The 16,041-nt window shown below is 41.1% G+C and overlaps 1 protein-coding gene across 1 annotated transcript in view; it reads left to right on the top strand.

Annotated features, from left to right (window-relative positions):
* PRKAR1A (protein kinase cAMP-dependent type I regulatory subunit alpha) overlaps positions 1–6,394 on the top strand; it is a 58,672-nt gene extending 52,278 nt beyond the window's left edge. The window contains exon 11 of the mRNA XM_029599294.1: positions 3,390–6,394. Coding sequence (XP_029455154.1) covers positions 3,390–3,562 — 173 coding nt within the window. The 3' untranslated portion in view covers positions 3,563–6,394. The remainder of the gene's footprint in view (positions 1–3,389) is intronic.
* The last annotated feature ends 9,647 nt before the right edge of the window (positions 6,395–16,041 follow it).

Below are 16,041 nucleotides of genomic sequence, written 5' to 3'. Positions count from 1 at the left end.
AATGAATAAACAATGATACTATTGACCTATTTCAATCCTCCCCTTCCTGGCCAAACTTATGGAAAAAATAACATCCAACTCTCTGACCATCTTGAAAAATACAGCATTTTATACCCCTCTCAGTTTGGCTTCCGCAAATTTCACAGCACCGAAACACTCCTTATCGCCTTCCCTGACACACTCCTTAAAGGCATGGATATTGGCCATTCCTACATTCTTGCCATGCTAGACATCTCTTCCGCCTTCGACACTATCAGCCACAAGATTCTCCTAAACCACCTAACTGAAATTGGCATTGCTGGCTCCACCCTTCACTGGCTTGAATCCTACCTCAATAACAGACACTCCACGGTTAAAATTGGAAACAGCGAATCTGAACCCATCAACCTAACTCGAGGTGTACCCCAAGGCTCCTCCCTATCCTCCACCCTTTTTAATATATACATGTTACCTCTTTGCCATCTTCTATCTGACCTAAAACTCATCTCCAAAATCCCTTGAAACCTGGGAAACCTGCCTAGCATCAATCACCCACCTCCTCTCTAATCTTAACCTCTCCCTCAACGCCTCCAAAACTGAACTCATCATATCACGCAATCCCAACACCTTGACCTCCACTCACATCAACACTCTTCCCCCTTCAATTCCTATCTCCCAACACGTACGTGACTTTGGCGTTATACTAGATTCCCAACTGAACCTCAAAAGGTTCATAAGTTCTACCAATGAAAGAATGCTACTACAAACTTCATGTCCTCAAAAAAAAAACCAAAACTTAAACCCCTCCTCCACTTTAATGACTTCTGCACAGTCCTTCAGGCCTTAATATTTTCCAAATTAGATTACTGCAACTGCCTCCTGCAAGGTCTCCCCTCAGCCACCATCAAACCACTCCAAATGCTTCAAAATGCTACTACCAGAGTACTCGCCAACACCCACAGAAAAGACCATATCACCCCCATTCTTAGAGACCTCCACTGGCTCCCTATCTCCTAGAATTTGCTACAAGATTCTCACTATCATACATAAGACACTACATAATCATGACGTTCACTGGCTCAACGACTCCCTTCACTTCCATACCTCCATTAGACCCACCAGATCCACATACAATAGCACACTACACATACCCTCACTAACCCCCCCCCCCCCCCCACTACCACAAAAGAAAGGGCATTATCTATAGCAGGACCCTCAAACTGGAATGACATACCACCTGACCTCAGACTGGAACCCTGTCCCCACAAATGAAAAAAAAAAACCAAAAACTAAAAACCTGGCTCTTCAAACAAGCCTACACATAATCCATCTCCCCTGCTCTTGCCAGCCACAAAGCTGTATTTACTGACACTGTAAATTCCATATTTATAATGTTACTATGTTATAATGTTATTTATCTATTTTCCCCTTACCCAGTTTTACCCTATTAGTTTGCCTTGTTTTCCGTTTTATGTACTGCAGTTTCCATTTTGTTTTGCTTCTACACCTGTTACATGTAAACCGATGTGATGTCCTTCAAACACCCGTATAAAAAAGCCATAAATAAATAACGCCATGTGTTGTATAAATAAATAAACTTGTAATCAAAAAAATGTATATTTAAATGTATTTACCTGCCATTTTTATTGCATCAAACCAATATGTATTCAACAATAATCAATGCTATCCATCGGCATCAAGATGCGTGGAGAGTATTCGTACTACCATCTCGAATACATATATCACACAGCTAAGTGTCCTCCAAAAGTAACGCGTAATATTTCTTTAAGCACCCAGTTCTACAACAAATATAATACAATTTCATAAATAAGCTGTACATTGACTTCAGACTAGTCAGTATTGTTCCATCTTAGTGTGCTATACTTGCTGAGCCACTGTCCTAATGCTGCTGCCATCTCAAATTGAAAAAACGCCACGAATGCACATTGGAAAGCTCCCTATTTATACAAACTATCCTATCAACTGCTTAAGGACAAACGTCATCGGTTGCCAGGAAGATATGTCAACTATAAAATAAACTTTGAAGTTGACTGAATAATGTATGAAAAAAATGTATATGAAAACATTAAGAACCTGAAAAAATGCGATCAATATTTGTAAATCAAAAAATAAGAGAAAAAAGAGAAACAAAAACAGAGAAGAAAAATTTTAAAAATCAGTATTAATGCTTGTATCAGATTTACATATTGCAGAGCTTGTAATAAACATGTTATTGAACCAAAAATAACCACCTTAGATAAAAAAAAATATAAGCCATAAGACCACAGTCGAGTACCTGTATTACTAGTACATTCCAGAGATAGAGCTGGTATAATTGCTTAGTGTACAAAATAAACTCTGTTCTTATAATGATGTCTATTCAATCTCATGGTTGAATGCATGTGACCAATAATTGATGGCATTATTGAAACTGTTAAACTAGCTTATTGGCCTTGCCAGGTTTGATAAAACACCCAAGGTCCTTTGGCCAGTCAAACCAACTTCTATGCCCCTCTATCTCTTACTGTGTGTTTCAGTAACTGAATATATTCCCCTCATGTTTGCTGCCTGTGATGTGATTGGGCACTTGTGAGGCTGAATGGTAGATACATATCTCTTACCCTATAACTGACACATGTTTCCTATTCCTCATATTTCTCAGTAAATGGTTAATAGTGTATAAAGTATATGAATCTATCACTGCAGCCAATGCTTAAGAGCATACGTTTATTCCAAAAACACAAAAAATGCAAGAAATACATTTGTAAAAAAATGAAAGACTGAAAGAGGAACTAATGAAGCAAAGAACAAACAAGTGATGATACAGTGAGCAATCTAGCTAACATTGGTGACTTAGGGCCTCATTTTCCAAGCCGCTCACACGCGATAAGGGACCTTTCGCACGCAAAAAGTCCCCTTATTGCGTGCGATACCAGGATGGGGGTGGAGTCGGGGCGGAGTCGGCCCTGGAAGAGGAGGAGTCGGAGCATCACCGGGGCTGACTCTGCGCCGATGCTGCGGACAGCGAAAAGGTAGGTGCCTTTTCGCTGCTTATTTCGCTCCCAATAGCTACACCTCCTATGGTGGCGCTATTGGGTGCGAAACTGGCAGTGATCGCACCGCGACGGTGCGATCGTTGCCAGCTAGCGCAGGCCCGCCCCCCCGTTTCGGCTCCCCGCCTCTCATCTTCTAAAGTATCGCAGGCCTGCGATACTTCAGAAAATGAGGCCCTTAGTGGCATCTTGGCTACTAAGCTTTTTTTATACAGGTTTAGATAGTTTTTGTTAAGAAAGGAAAAGATGTTAATGGCAATCTTTTTTGAGCTTGAAAGCACATAACCTCTTGATAATGAAAGAGTTGCAGGCAACTTTATAAATCTGCTTATTTTGTCTTTTTTTTTTTTGCTCTAGGTGAAATTGCCCTGTTGATGAACCGTCCTCGTGCTGCCACAGTGGTTGCCCGCAGCCTCTTGAAATGCGTGAAGCTTGATCGACCCAGATTCGAACGTGTCCTTGGTCCCTGCTCGGATATCCTTAAACGAAACATCCAACAGTACAACAGCTTTGTATCGCTGTCTGTCTGAAATGCACTCCTCCCTCCCAACATTCACGCAGACTGCTCTCTTTCCATCCGCTGCACTGCAGGGTCACCGCCATTACAGCTTCCTGCCCCTCTCATAGATATAATTCTCTACAAGAAAAAGTTGCTCTCATTACATTTTGTTTTTAAATTTAGAGCATTTGTGTGCTCGGTGTCCAGTTTCATATCTTGGAAGAGTTTGCTGGAGATTTTTGCTGTTACTGCTCTCTGTGCAGCGTCCAGTGTTCTGCTGTGGCAGTCGGTGCCGTGCTTGGCTTGACAGCAAGTGACTTGCCATAGAGTGAGAATGTAACAGTGGAAAATATTTTTTTAACAATGCCTACTTTTCTAATTTAGTATTCAGTATATTTTAGGCTGTAGTCACTATCTGCTGTATTTATTTAAAAAACAAAAAAAAAACAAAAAACAGGAATTTTGTTCGTGTTTTTGATTTAAATTTTATGGGTACTGTAATTCTTGGTGCATCAGCCCAATAGAGAAAAGCTTAGTTGGAAACTGTGCGGTGATTCTGTGCCCCTATGTGCTGGTTTGAAGATGGTTTGATTTATTTGTGGTTCTGTTTTGGGTTACTTCTCACTGGTCTTAGCGTCATTGCTGTTGCTTCATAGTCTGCTTTTGCCACCCGTGATGTTTAGTCCCTGAGCTGGTTATCTCTTGACTTGTTTTCAGCTGTCCGTGTCTCTTAACATTTTTTTTTTTTTAATCAGAACTTTTATTTGGGAAAAAGGCTTAACTTTGACCTCTGAACCTTAAACTGGTAAACAAATCATACAGCTATCCAGCTAGTGCCAAATATTACACATTTCAGGGCAGGAGATGAGAGCAGATATTTTTTTGTTGCTTGCAGGCTTTGGTAAAAGATCCATCCACCTGTGTATTTTCTTTTGTTGTGAATAGCTGTGCTTTTAGGTGAGATGTTTGTGGGAAATAAAAGGTTGAATACATGAGCAATGGACTAGATAACTCAGCAAGTTGGTAATTCAGCTTTGCCATGACTCTGCAACTGTCCTAGATCAGCCATACCTAAAACTTGTTGCTGTTCAGTTTCTTGTGTGAAACGAATTGGTAGTCTCAGTCCAGGGAGAGGTGTCCACATGTCACAAAGCACTCAACCCCCCCCCCCCCCCCCCCCCCTTCCAACCTGTGGCCAGTCTCGGCATGGAGGCCAAGAATGAAATGAGCCTGGAAACTGAATGCCTTTTTGACTGCTAGAGGAGGTCCCTCCAGAACCGGGGTTGTGGTGTGAGTCGCAGACCTTTGCAGCTGCAAGCGTTTATGCTTCACTTGTCCTATAGATAAAGGACTTCAGTTTCCAGTATGGTCAATCTTGAACCTTTCACAAGCACTGTGCTCACCAGAAAATATTCCCTGTTAAATAGCAAACTAATTTACACATTTTAAACTTACTAGAAGTAACTTTTTTGTTTTTGTTTGTTTTTTTTTTCCTAATTCAGGGTTGATCTGGAATGAGATGCTGCACTTTTGTTGAAGGTGTGCTTTCTATTCTAATTTTTCCTACTTAACATAGCAAATATTTCCTACATTTTAAAATAACTTAAGTATATTTCAGTTAGTATGTTGCTTTTGTGCATCTGTGATAACCTAAATCACTTTAGGGGATTTTGCATAGATGTTTAAGGTTATATTTTAATTATCCCTTACATAATCTTGAGGAAGGTTGTATGTGGGAGTTGCAGCAAGTTCTCTATTTTTCTGGAATTATTTTCCAGCTCTTAGAAATGTTATTTTCCTGAAGCTACTAAAATCTGGCATGGCAGACTTCCATCCATGCCCTTCAGGTTCTCTTCATGATGATTTAGCAACAAAATCTCTGAAACACCTAGAATGTTCTTAGGTGCCAATAACTGCACCACAGCCACATGAAGCTTTGATAAAAGCTGTCATGGTCCAGCTTTATTAGCTTTCCCTTGTATCTTGCAGGTAAACTAGCTTGATCATCCTGCTGTTGAGTGCTGGTCATGTCTATGGTGCCCAATAGCAGGAGCAGTGTATGCTAACAAGGGGGATGGGTGAGGTTATGTTCTCTTCTACTTCTGAATTAAATCAACTCAGTTATATCACCTCACTTGTTCATCTTCATTAATATTGTGGTTGAACAAACATCAACTCAGTACAAATTTAATGTAATTGTATATATTCAACAAACATTTTTGAGAAAGGAGTGGAAAGTTTCATATCTTATTGCATTCCCATTACCCACTGGTAATGTAAATTAGATTTTATAATCATAAACTATCCACCACCGACCACTTTCTATTTATCTGTTGAGCATGCAAAAAAAACCAACCTAAAAAAGTCTCCAAACATTGTATCAAAAAATGACTTGATAAGTGTCCAAACACACCTTTTATATCCAGATTACTCTTTTCTTGTGTTTTTGTGAAACACTGTAACCAAAATGTAACTTTAAGCACTGTTAACGTGAATGGTACTTCATGTATATGCTATTCAGAGTCTGTTTTGAATAGTTATACAGCAATAGCATATACATGAAGTACCACTCCTTTCTCAAAAATGTTTCTGTTGAATATATACAATTAAATTAAATTTGTATTGAGTTGATGTTTGTTCAACCACAATATTAATGAAGATGAACAAGTGAAGTGATTATAATGGAGTTGATTTGATTTATATTGTGGATCCCTCTATAGTGAGAAATATAGTGCAGTATTTTGGCTCTTCTACTTCTGGGCACAGCATGGGAGCTCTTAGCAGTTAAGCAGTAGGATTTTCAAACCTTGTTAATCAGCAGACTACTTAAAAAAAAAAAAAAAAAAAAAAAAAAAAAAAAAAATTGTCCAGCCAGAAAGATAGATAGATATATATATATCTGCTTTTCTGGCTTCTTGGGCTGCCATTTCAGGTTGCTAAAGGCTTTTACCATGAACATACAATTTGAAAATATTTTAGAAAATAATTCTCCAAGAACCGGATTCATACCTTTTTAGATGGTCACATATCAGGAATCTAGTTGCTGGAAAAAGCTAAATTGATTAATCAAATTGATGGATTTGTTTTTATTGGTAGCAAATAGAAGTCCTGGATATGTGACTGTGCCAGGGTTGTTGATTTTTCACACAGGGTTTTCTTCTGCTCTGCGGACCTGATCTAGTATGGGATGGTTTAAGCATGGTGTAGGAGATTTTTTTTTTTCATGACCCAAGAACTTTTGGGGGTTTTTTTTTTTTTTTTAGTTTGACCCTGGTTAATAAGACCCTTGATGTTTAGCATTTCATTGCACACTACCAAGTCATTTTGCAAACTTGAGACCTTAGGGGGATGTGTGCTGCTGCTTTTGGCTTTCAGCATTTCCTTAATTAACTAGTCACATGTGTCTGTTGGTGTGAAGCGCTTGTTGACTTTTTTTTTTTTCTGCTTTAGCACATCAGGCAGTGACAGTCCATTTGTAAGATATGAGCAGGGAAAACAGTCGGCCTCACAAATCATATTTTTTTATTAAACAGTAACCAGGTGCAATAAGAGATTTTTTAACTAGTTATTGAAGACATTTTTGAAAATTAAGAGCAAACACATTCATACAACCCTAATCCTGTTTTTATTTTACAAAGTGACTTTTAGCATCATGTTGATAAGTGAAGAAAACTTCAACCTTAAAGGTGTAAGAGAGCTTTAGTAGAGTAGAGTCGAATAATTTATTTTGGGACTTGATAGAAGATCACAAATCTAACTTGAATTTCTGGTTTTCCAGAGACCTTATGAAGTGGCTGGTTTGAAGCAGTACTGTCTTGCAAAGCTCATGCCTATATATAATGATTTGTAAATGACATTTTAGCTTTAACATATTAACGTTTTTCCATGCTATTTAGTCAAAACTTGAAACTTGATTTGATTCTTGACTCACCAAAATTATGTAAACTAATTGTTGTAGATTTCCACAAAATACACTTTTTAAAAAAGGCTTTCTAATCAAGTTTCAGTGCATATACCTTTTTTAGCTTGCTGTTTACTCCCTTGTTTGTAGATTACCTGCAAGGTTTTAAGATAAAAGGCACCAAGTTACGTTTAATATTATTCACAGTTCTAGCTTTACCTTTTGTGTGTGAATTTTAAATATGCTTGAAACCACAATTGGCATAGTTTGCCTTAGCTATAACATATTCAGGGCTTTAGGCGTCCTTTTTGCTAGGCCATCTTTACAAAATATAGCGACATAGAAAGTTATAGTCAATCAGAGGACCAGTTTTGTATTCTTACCTGACTATATAAGTCTGATTTACTGTATGTGCTAATAAATATATATATTCCTTTTGTTATAGATTGTCCTAAAGGCAGGTCGAGCAATAAAATGATTTAAATTCTTAAACTCAGTCTTGTCATTAACTGTTTATATGGAGATGAATCAAAATCCATTTTAATACGTTTCTGTGAGATGAGACCATAAAACCATATGCCAGGTGATTTTTTACAACTGTTGACCTGTCCGGCAGAATCCTCTTCACACTTAGGAGTCTATCTCTGCATAAGTCTACAAATGGGCTATGTATTTTATTGACCACCAGATTGCAAAGTCTGTCCTCGAGTTGATGCCATAAAATCCAGGCATATGCATGATTTTGATTACTTTGTTTCTAACTTAATGTTACATAGAACACTTGTCAATACATAAAGTTAGACATTTACATCATAGAGAAATATTAATGAAAGATACTAGGTAAAACCAAATGTCTTCATATAGTTGAGAAGCAAAGCTTGATTGTATTTATAATGTGAAAACAAAAATGGACATAAATAAAGATTATCGATGGGTGAAAAATGGAACACTGTCCTGGTGAACATAAGTAGGTTCATGGAAGGTGTTGCACCTTTATTTCACCCTTGTTCAAACTGCACATGTTAAAAGGAACAGATACCAAGGATTGAATATAGGGTGGCAGAGAAGAGGAAAGTCCATGAGCCTTTAGGATAACAGCTTATGCAGTAGAAACCCGATCATGCTACTTGCAGGCACTTCCTGGTCTAGCAGAAGAATTCAGAATTTTTTTTTCATTTGAGAAGACTGTAGTGATGTAGCTCACACGGGTAATTATCATTAAGGTCACACCTAACCACAGATGTTTTTGGGAGATGTTTTTTTTTTTTCACTGTGGTAGTTGCATAATGTCTATTGCAGGGGTAGGATACTCCAGACCTAAACTGCCAAAATAAGCCTGGTTTTCATGATAGCCACAGATAATTTGCATGAAATACATTTGCATTCACTTGCTCCATTGTATGCAAATTATTTTTCATGCATATTCATTGTGGATGTCCTGAAAAGCAGACTTCCTTGTCCTTTTGCTCCGCCAGTCAAGAACCTTTGGGGTTAGTCCCCTCATCCAGCAATTGGCTCGCGCGTGTTATAAAATGCCGGGTCAGCGTGCACAAGGGGGGTATAGCTTAGCAAATATGCGTGGCGACACATCGGGGCCTTCCCCGGTTACCTCCCAGTCCACTCCAATTAAGGAGTGGACTGGGAGGGATCTTCCAACCCCCTCCCCTCCCCCTATCCTAACTAGCCCTAATTTTTCTATTTTACCTCTTGCTCTTTCCAAGAAGCAGGAGCAAGTTGCACATGCTGGCACAGCAGCAAATGGCCTCTGTGCCGGGCACCTCTAGTCCACCCCAGACCACCCCATTTTCAGGCCCCAGGACTTACACACATCCCGGGTTTACGCTCATGGCCAGGCCATTTGAAAATTGGCCTGGTGCGCGTAAGGCCCGGCCACGTGCGTAAACCACAGGATTTATGCGTGCCGGGGTTTGAAAATCTACACCTTAGATTATTGTAAGCCCTCTGGGGATAGGGAAATACCTCCAGTTCTGAATGTAATCCACTTTGAAGTTCTGAACAATGGAATATAAAATCTAAAATAAATACATGTGTAGTTTGATCAGGCCCTTTTCTAAAAAGGGCCTGTCTGTTTACTTTCTGAGCCGAAACGCTTGTGGAGGCCAAGCTCCTGCAGTTGATGAGCTTTGCAGCAAAGCATGCTGTTGACAATTTGAAAGCTCACCATCTCTTATCAGGACTGAAAGCAAGCCCACTAACTCAAGGGCTTCCATCTCTGCTCCCATCCCTTGAATGTAGTAATAGCTTGAGCAATAAGACAGTTGACAAGAGAAGATGACACTCGTATTATTCAAACTCCCTTTAACCTTTTTCAAAGCAGAAAAACAACCAGAGCTTTCAGCTGGCTAAGGTAAGTCATGCAGGCTACGCATTATATAATAAAGGAAAGGGAAAATATACTTTCAGCTTCTATTGGGAATGCTTTTCTAAGGCTAGGAGATATTTTCTGATGATTGCCATGTGCCAGCTCATATGTCTGAGTGCTATGCTCTCTGTGACCACTAAAAGGCAGCAGTGTCTGACAGCACATAGTATTCAGCTTGCAAAGTGGTAAGAACATGCCATACTGGGTCAATCCAAGGGTCCAGCTAGCCCAGTATCCTGTTTCCAGCAGTGGCCATTCCAGGCTATAAGAACCTAGCAAGTACCCAAAAACTAAGTCTATCCCATGCTACTGATGCTAGTAATAGCAGTGGCTATTTTCTAAGTCAACTTGATTAATAGCAGGTAATGGACTTCTCCAGCAAGAACTTATCCAAACCTTTTTTTTTAAAACCAGCAACACTAACTGCACTAATCACATCCCCTGGCAACAAATTCCAGAGTTTAATTGTGCGTCGAGTGAAAAAGAACTTTCTCCGATTAGTTTTAAATGTGCTACATGCAAACTTCATGGAGTGTCCCCTAGTCCTCCTATTATCCGAAAGAGTAAATAACCGATTCACATTTACCAGTTCTAGACCTCTCATGATTTTAAACACCTTTATCATATCCCCCCTCAGCCGCCTCTTCTCCAAGCTGAACAGCCCTAACCTCTTTAGCCTTTCCTCATAGGGGAGCTGTTCCAACCCCTTTATCATTTTGGTTGCCCTTCTCTGTACCTTCTCCTTTGCAACTATATCTTTTTTTGAGATGCAGTGAGCAGAATTGTACACAGTATTCAAGTTGTGGTCTCACCATGGAAAGATAAAGAGGCATTATGACATTTTCTGTTTTATTCACCATTCCCTTTCTAATAATTCCTAACATTCTGTTTGATTTTTTGACTGCCACAGCACACTTAACCAATGATTTCAATGTATTATCCACTATGCCGCCTAGATCTCTTTCCTGGCTGATAGCTCCTAATAACGTTGTGTAACTATAGCATGGGTTATTTTTCCCTATATGCATCACCTTGCACTTATCCACATTAAATTTCATCTGCCATTTGGATGCCTAATTTTCCAGTCTCACAGGGTCCTCCTGCAATTTATCACAATCTGCTTGTGATTTAACTACTCTGAATAATTTTGTATCATCTGCAAATTTGATTACTCACTCGTATTCCTTTCCAGATCATTTATAAATATATTGAAAAGCACAGGTCCCAATACAGATCCCTGGGGCACTCCACTACCCACCCCCCTCCACTGAGAAAATTGTCCATTTAATCCTACTCTCTGTTTCCTGTGCTCCTACCATGTGACAGGGGCCAGCCAATGGCATGGATACCCTGTCACATGGTAAGGGCAAAGTGCCATCGGTGCCATCTTTATGATTGGCAGTCGACGGCTCGAGAACGGGAGATCGCTCCCGGGACCACCACTAGAGCACCAGGTAATTTAAAAATGTTTTGGGGGGATTGGGAGGGTGGGAGAAGCTAAGGGGAGAAGCTAAGCAGAACTGCCATCCCATCAGCACTGTTCAAAGATGCTAGATTATCCAGGCAATAATGTGACTTAAAGTATGCACCAAGGCCCATAGCAGTCTTATAAATGTCTTCAATGGGCACTTCTCGGAGATGCACATTTAAGGAGGCCTTGGTGAGGACTTGAAGCTAACTTGATGAGCTTGAACTAGATTTGAGAGATTGAGTCCAGCTGCAGTATAATAATGTAGGGTACATTTTGTAATCCAATTAGACAAAGTTCTATTAGCAACAGCTATGCCAAATCTATTTGGATCATAGGACACAAATAGTTGCAATGACTTCCTGTGGGCCTATGTCTGAAACTGACCTAAGCAAGGGTCCTTATGCAGTCCAATTTGCGAAGAGCTTTTTCTCCATCATGAGCATGAGGTTTAGGAAATAAAGTGGGTAGAACTATTGACTGGTTTATGTAGAAAGCAGATACCATTTTTAGCAGGAATGTGGGGTGCGTGCGACATACCACTTTATCATGGAAAAATTGCAGGTAAGATGGATAACGCACCAGAGCTTGGGGCTCACTCACACAATTTATGGACATGACTGCCACCAAGAAAACAACTTTCCAAGTGAGATACTTTAGAGATGTGGATTCAAGAGGCTCAAACGGAGATTGTATTAGGTAGGTGAGAACCATGTTGAGATCCCAGAGGTTTGCGAACCGGTGGATGCGTCAGTAAGAGGCCTCTCATGAACCTGGAAATGAGGGGATGCATAGAAATGGGCATACTGTTTACTGGCAAACTGGTAAACTGTAATGCTGCTGAGGTGCACTCGCACTGAAGCTATTGCAAGGCCAGATCGAGATAAAAAATGGAGGTATGACAACAGCTATCTCGACTCGCATGTGAAGGGCTCTAGGTTGTAAGATACACACGTGTTTGAATATATTTTCCATTTGAATGAGTAACTATGCTTTGTGGAAGGTTTCCTTATTGAGAGGAGTATATCTTCTATTGGTTCAGGCAAAGCCCAAAGTGCTAAGACCATGCGTTCAACATCCAAGCTATGAGGTTGAGGAATTGAAGGGTCAGGTGAAGAAGAGGGCCTTCCTCCTGAGATTGGAGATATGGATTGTCTCCAAGATGTATTGAGAGGGCCTTGTGGATAGTTGAAAGAGATACACAAACCACACTTGCCTGGGCCACATCAGTGCAATGAGTATCCTGGTGGCTTTCTCCCACATGAGCTTCTGCATGGTCCTTGCAATAAGTGGTATAAATTGAACACGGGGTCTATTTATTAGGGCAGCAGAAAAGTGTCTTGGGTTTCACGTATCTAGGTGCGTAGTATGGAGGAGAATAGACTTAATTTCTGGTTCATTCTGTTGCAAAGAGATTGAACCAAGGCTGATCCTAAAGTCGAAACAGATGGTTGGCTATGGATTGCTGTAGTAACCACTCATAAGGATGGAAGATTCTGCTGAGGCAGTCCGCTAGAGTATTTGCTATGCTAAGTGAGTAAGTGGCTTGCAGAGTGGCTTCATGGTCTATTTTCCACTGCCAAATGAAAAGGGTCTGTTGGCAAAGGATCCATTTCTGCCTTGTTCATATAAAACATGGCAACTTGCTTGTTCATTTGAATGATGCTCAAGCCCTGGAAGAGATGGGTAAAGGCCAGCAGTCCTGAGGAGACCAAACGCCCTGCGTTCTGTAAGGTCTAGTGTGACTGTGGGCTCTCCAACCCAGAGTTGATGCATCTGTAGTCAGCATTAAGGAACAGGTTGAAGGGTGCTCTGAGGCAAAGCACTGTCGACCACAACCACTCATGTCTCTGACTTCATCTCTGATGTGAGACAAATGGATGTATTCAGGGGCTGCAGAAACTGATTCCATTGAGCACCCAGTTCCAACTGAAGATAGCACATGTGTAAGCACATGAGTGGAACTACGTGGATTGCCACTGCCAGGTGTCCCAAGAGCACAAGAAGCTGGTGTGCCATGAGGGTTGGGGAAGACTAATTTGTGTTAGGGCAGTTGCTCTGTCTACGGGGAGGAATGCTTTCACTTGCTTTGAGTTTTTGATGACCCCAATGAACTGAAGTTGTTGAGTGTGAATTGTTATCAATTACTCAAGTTGAGGAGAAAACAGAGTGATTGTAGGATATCTTTTGTGGTTGCTAGATCCCATGGCAGGTTGTGTTTCCATGTCCAAGTATAGAAATATAGAACATGTGAATTCCTTGGCAATGCAGGTAGGCCACTATCATTGCAAGGCATTTTATGAAGACTCGAGAGAGTAGCGGAAAGTCCAACTGAAGGACTTTATATTGGCAGTGTGCAGGTTCCACTTGGAAACAGAGGTAACACAAAAAAAAAAAGGATGAATAGGGATGTAAGCATAGGCATCCTTGAGGTCTAGAGAACACATCTAATCCCTAGTTGAATGAAGGGTAGATGGTGCCCAACAAGGTTATCTTCAATTTCTCCTGACAGAAGTGCTGATTGAGATCTTGGAAGTACAGAATGGGGCATAGATCTCCTGATTTCTTGGGAATTAGAAGATACTGGGAGTAAAATCCCCAGTCATGCTGTGAGGGAGGTACTTCCATTATGACTCATTGGGCCAATAATTATATTTCCATGCATAACTGGGGAAGGTGTGTGGTGTTGGATGGCAGAGCAGTGGAATAAGGGAGCACTGGCTGTCACTTGAAACTGAGACTGTGTCTATGTTGTACAGTTCTCAGGACCCTTTGGTCTTGGGACATCTGACGCCAGTGAGAGAGAAATGATTTATTCTACCCCGAGTAGATTGAGGGTAGACAGAATTGTGTTGATCAAAAATTGTCCCAGTTTCATTTGTGGTTGCTGCAGCACTTTCTGCTGTCTCTCTCTTGCACAACCTCTTGTCAGTGTAGGATGAGACTGTTGATGTGTGGGAAGAGAAGGCAGATGATACTAGTGGAAAGAGCAATATAACCTCCTGGGGTAGTAGGGAGGAGTAGCCTAGTGGTTAGAGCAATGGGCTACAATTCAGGGAAGCCAGAGTTCAAATCCCACTGCCACTCCTTGTGACCTTAGGCAATTCACTTCACCCTTCATTCCCTCAGATTCAAACTTAGATTGTGAACCTTCTGGGGACAGGGAATTACCTACAGGATCAGAATGTAATCTGAAGTGCCTGAAAAACTATAAAATAAATAAATATGGATATTTCTAAGCAAGGTATGGTCCTCTGTCAGAGAACAGCAGTTCTGCCTTAATGGACAATGAATGAACTGCAACATTCTGTTCCTTAATTTGGGAGACAGTCTCCTGCAGTTTCTACTCAAAAATGTTTTACCAAGGCAGGGCAAGCTGGTTAATATTTCATTAACATCTTGCCAGATGTTGCTTGATCTCAACTACACCATGCATCAAGCCCCCGTAGAGACAGCCAAAGTAGGTGTCATGGTGTCAAGACTCATAGACAGACTATAGAAGGTGGTGAATGGCTTCTTCCAAATCAAAGAGGGATGCAGGAGATATTTGCTCCCCAGACTCTAGTCGAATGAAGGGCTTCAATTTCTGTACACGGTCATAAATGTACTGGACAATATGGAACTGGTGTTGAGTGATATGTGCCATGAGCATAATGCCCTGAAAAACCTTCTTGCAGAAGTCATCCAGTATGTGATGGTCTGTTCCTGGTAGAGAGTTGGAATGAAGGCGGGTCTTTTTAGTCTTCTTGAGGGACAACTCCACAACTATGGATTGAGGTGGAAATTGCACCATGCCTGGTGACTTCTTCATACAAAATTTCAAGTCTAACTTTTGGGCAGTGGTGACACCGGAGTAACATGTTTCTCACATTCACATGAGTACTACATCTAAAACCACATGTGTGGGCAAGACTGATGGTTCAGCAGGGAGGTCCAAGATCTTCAGGATACTTAGGACTTCTGCTCTGGCATCAGGGTCCTTGTGTACTGTGCTATGCCCATCTTTTCCAAAAACATGGAATAGGTAAGATATGATCCAGTGGATCCAGAGGTGGGTTGTAAGGAATACCGGTGGAGCTGCCTGGGGACTCCCATGGGAATGGGAAACCTCACCAAGAGGAACATGGCGAGCTTGGAGGGTTCCGCAATCTGGATGGAACCAACACGGGTGGAGGCTGTTCACTTGATGCTGATGATCGTAACTGTCCCAAAGAAGAGGAAACCAGTAATGGCAGAGCACATGGCATCACTCTTTGTGGTGAGAAGGGCAGAGTTGGATAGGCCGGAGGGTAAGTCTACAGCAGTGGCTGGGGTGGTGTCTCCGACATTGGGATGAATGATGAGAAGAAGCTGTGAACAATGTCAGAGATCTGCTCTGTTGCCTGGCATCAATGAAAGTGCATCTTCTTCAGAAACCAATACAGGGTCTCATTCTCGTCCCAGAGGTGGAATAGAGGCTAGAGGAAGTATGGAGCAGATGGGGTCTGGAGACTGCATCCATAAGCCCTGGGACAGTAATTGTGAAATTGGCAAGACCCTAGTGATAGGAGGCGGAAACTGGAGGGAATCATCTAGCAAGGAAGTGCCAAAAATGGTGTAGAGCTGAGTAGGTTTAGCCACTTTCAGTATTTCCTGAGCATAACACTTCCCTGGTCAGACTGGTAGCAGAAGATAAGTAATGGTGCTCAGAGCACCTGGAGTGCTGGGAAGTGCAGAGCGCAGAGTGTGTGGTGATAGATGTGTAGTCTTATCCAAGCT

This window comes from Rhinatrema bivittatum, chromosome 4 (assembly GCF_901001135.1).
Source record: "Rhinatrema bivittatum chromosome 4, aRhiBiv1.1, whole genome shotgun sequence".
Classification (NCBI taxonomy): domain Eukaryota; kingdom Metazoa; phylum Chordata; class Amphibia; order Gymnophiona; family Rhinatrematidae; genus Rhinatrema; species Rhinatrema bivittatum.
This window is presented reverse-complemented; position numbering and strand designations above follow the sequence as displayed.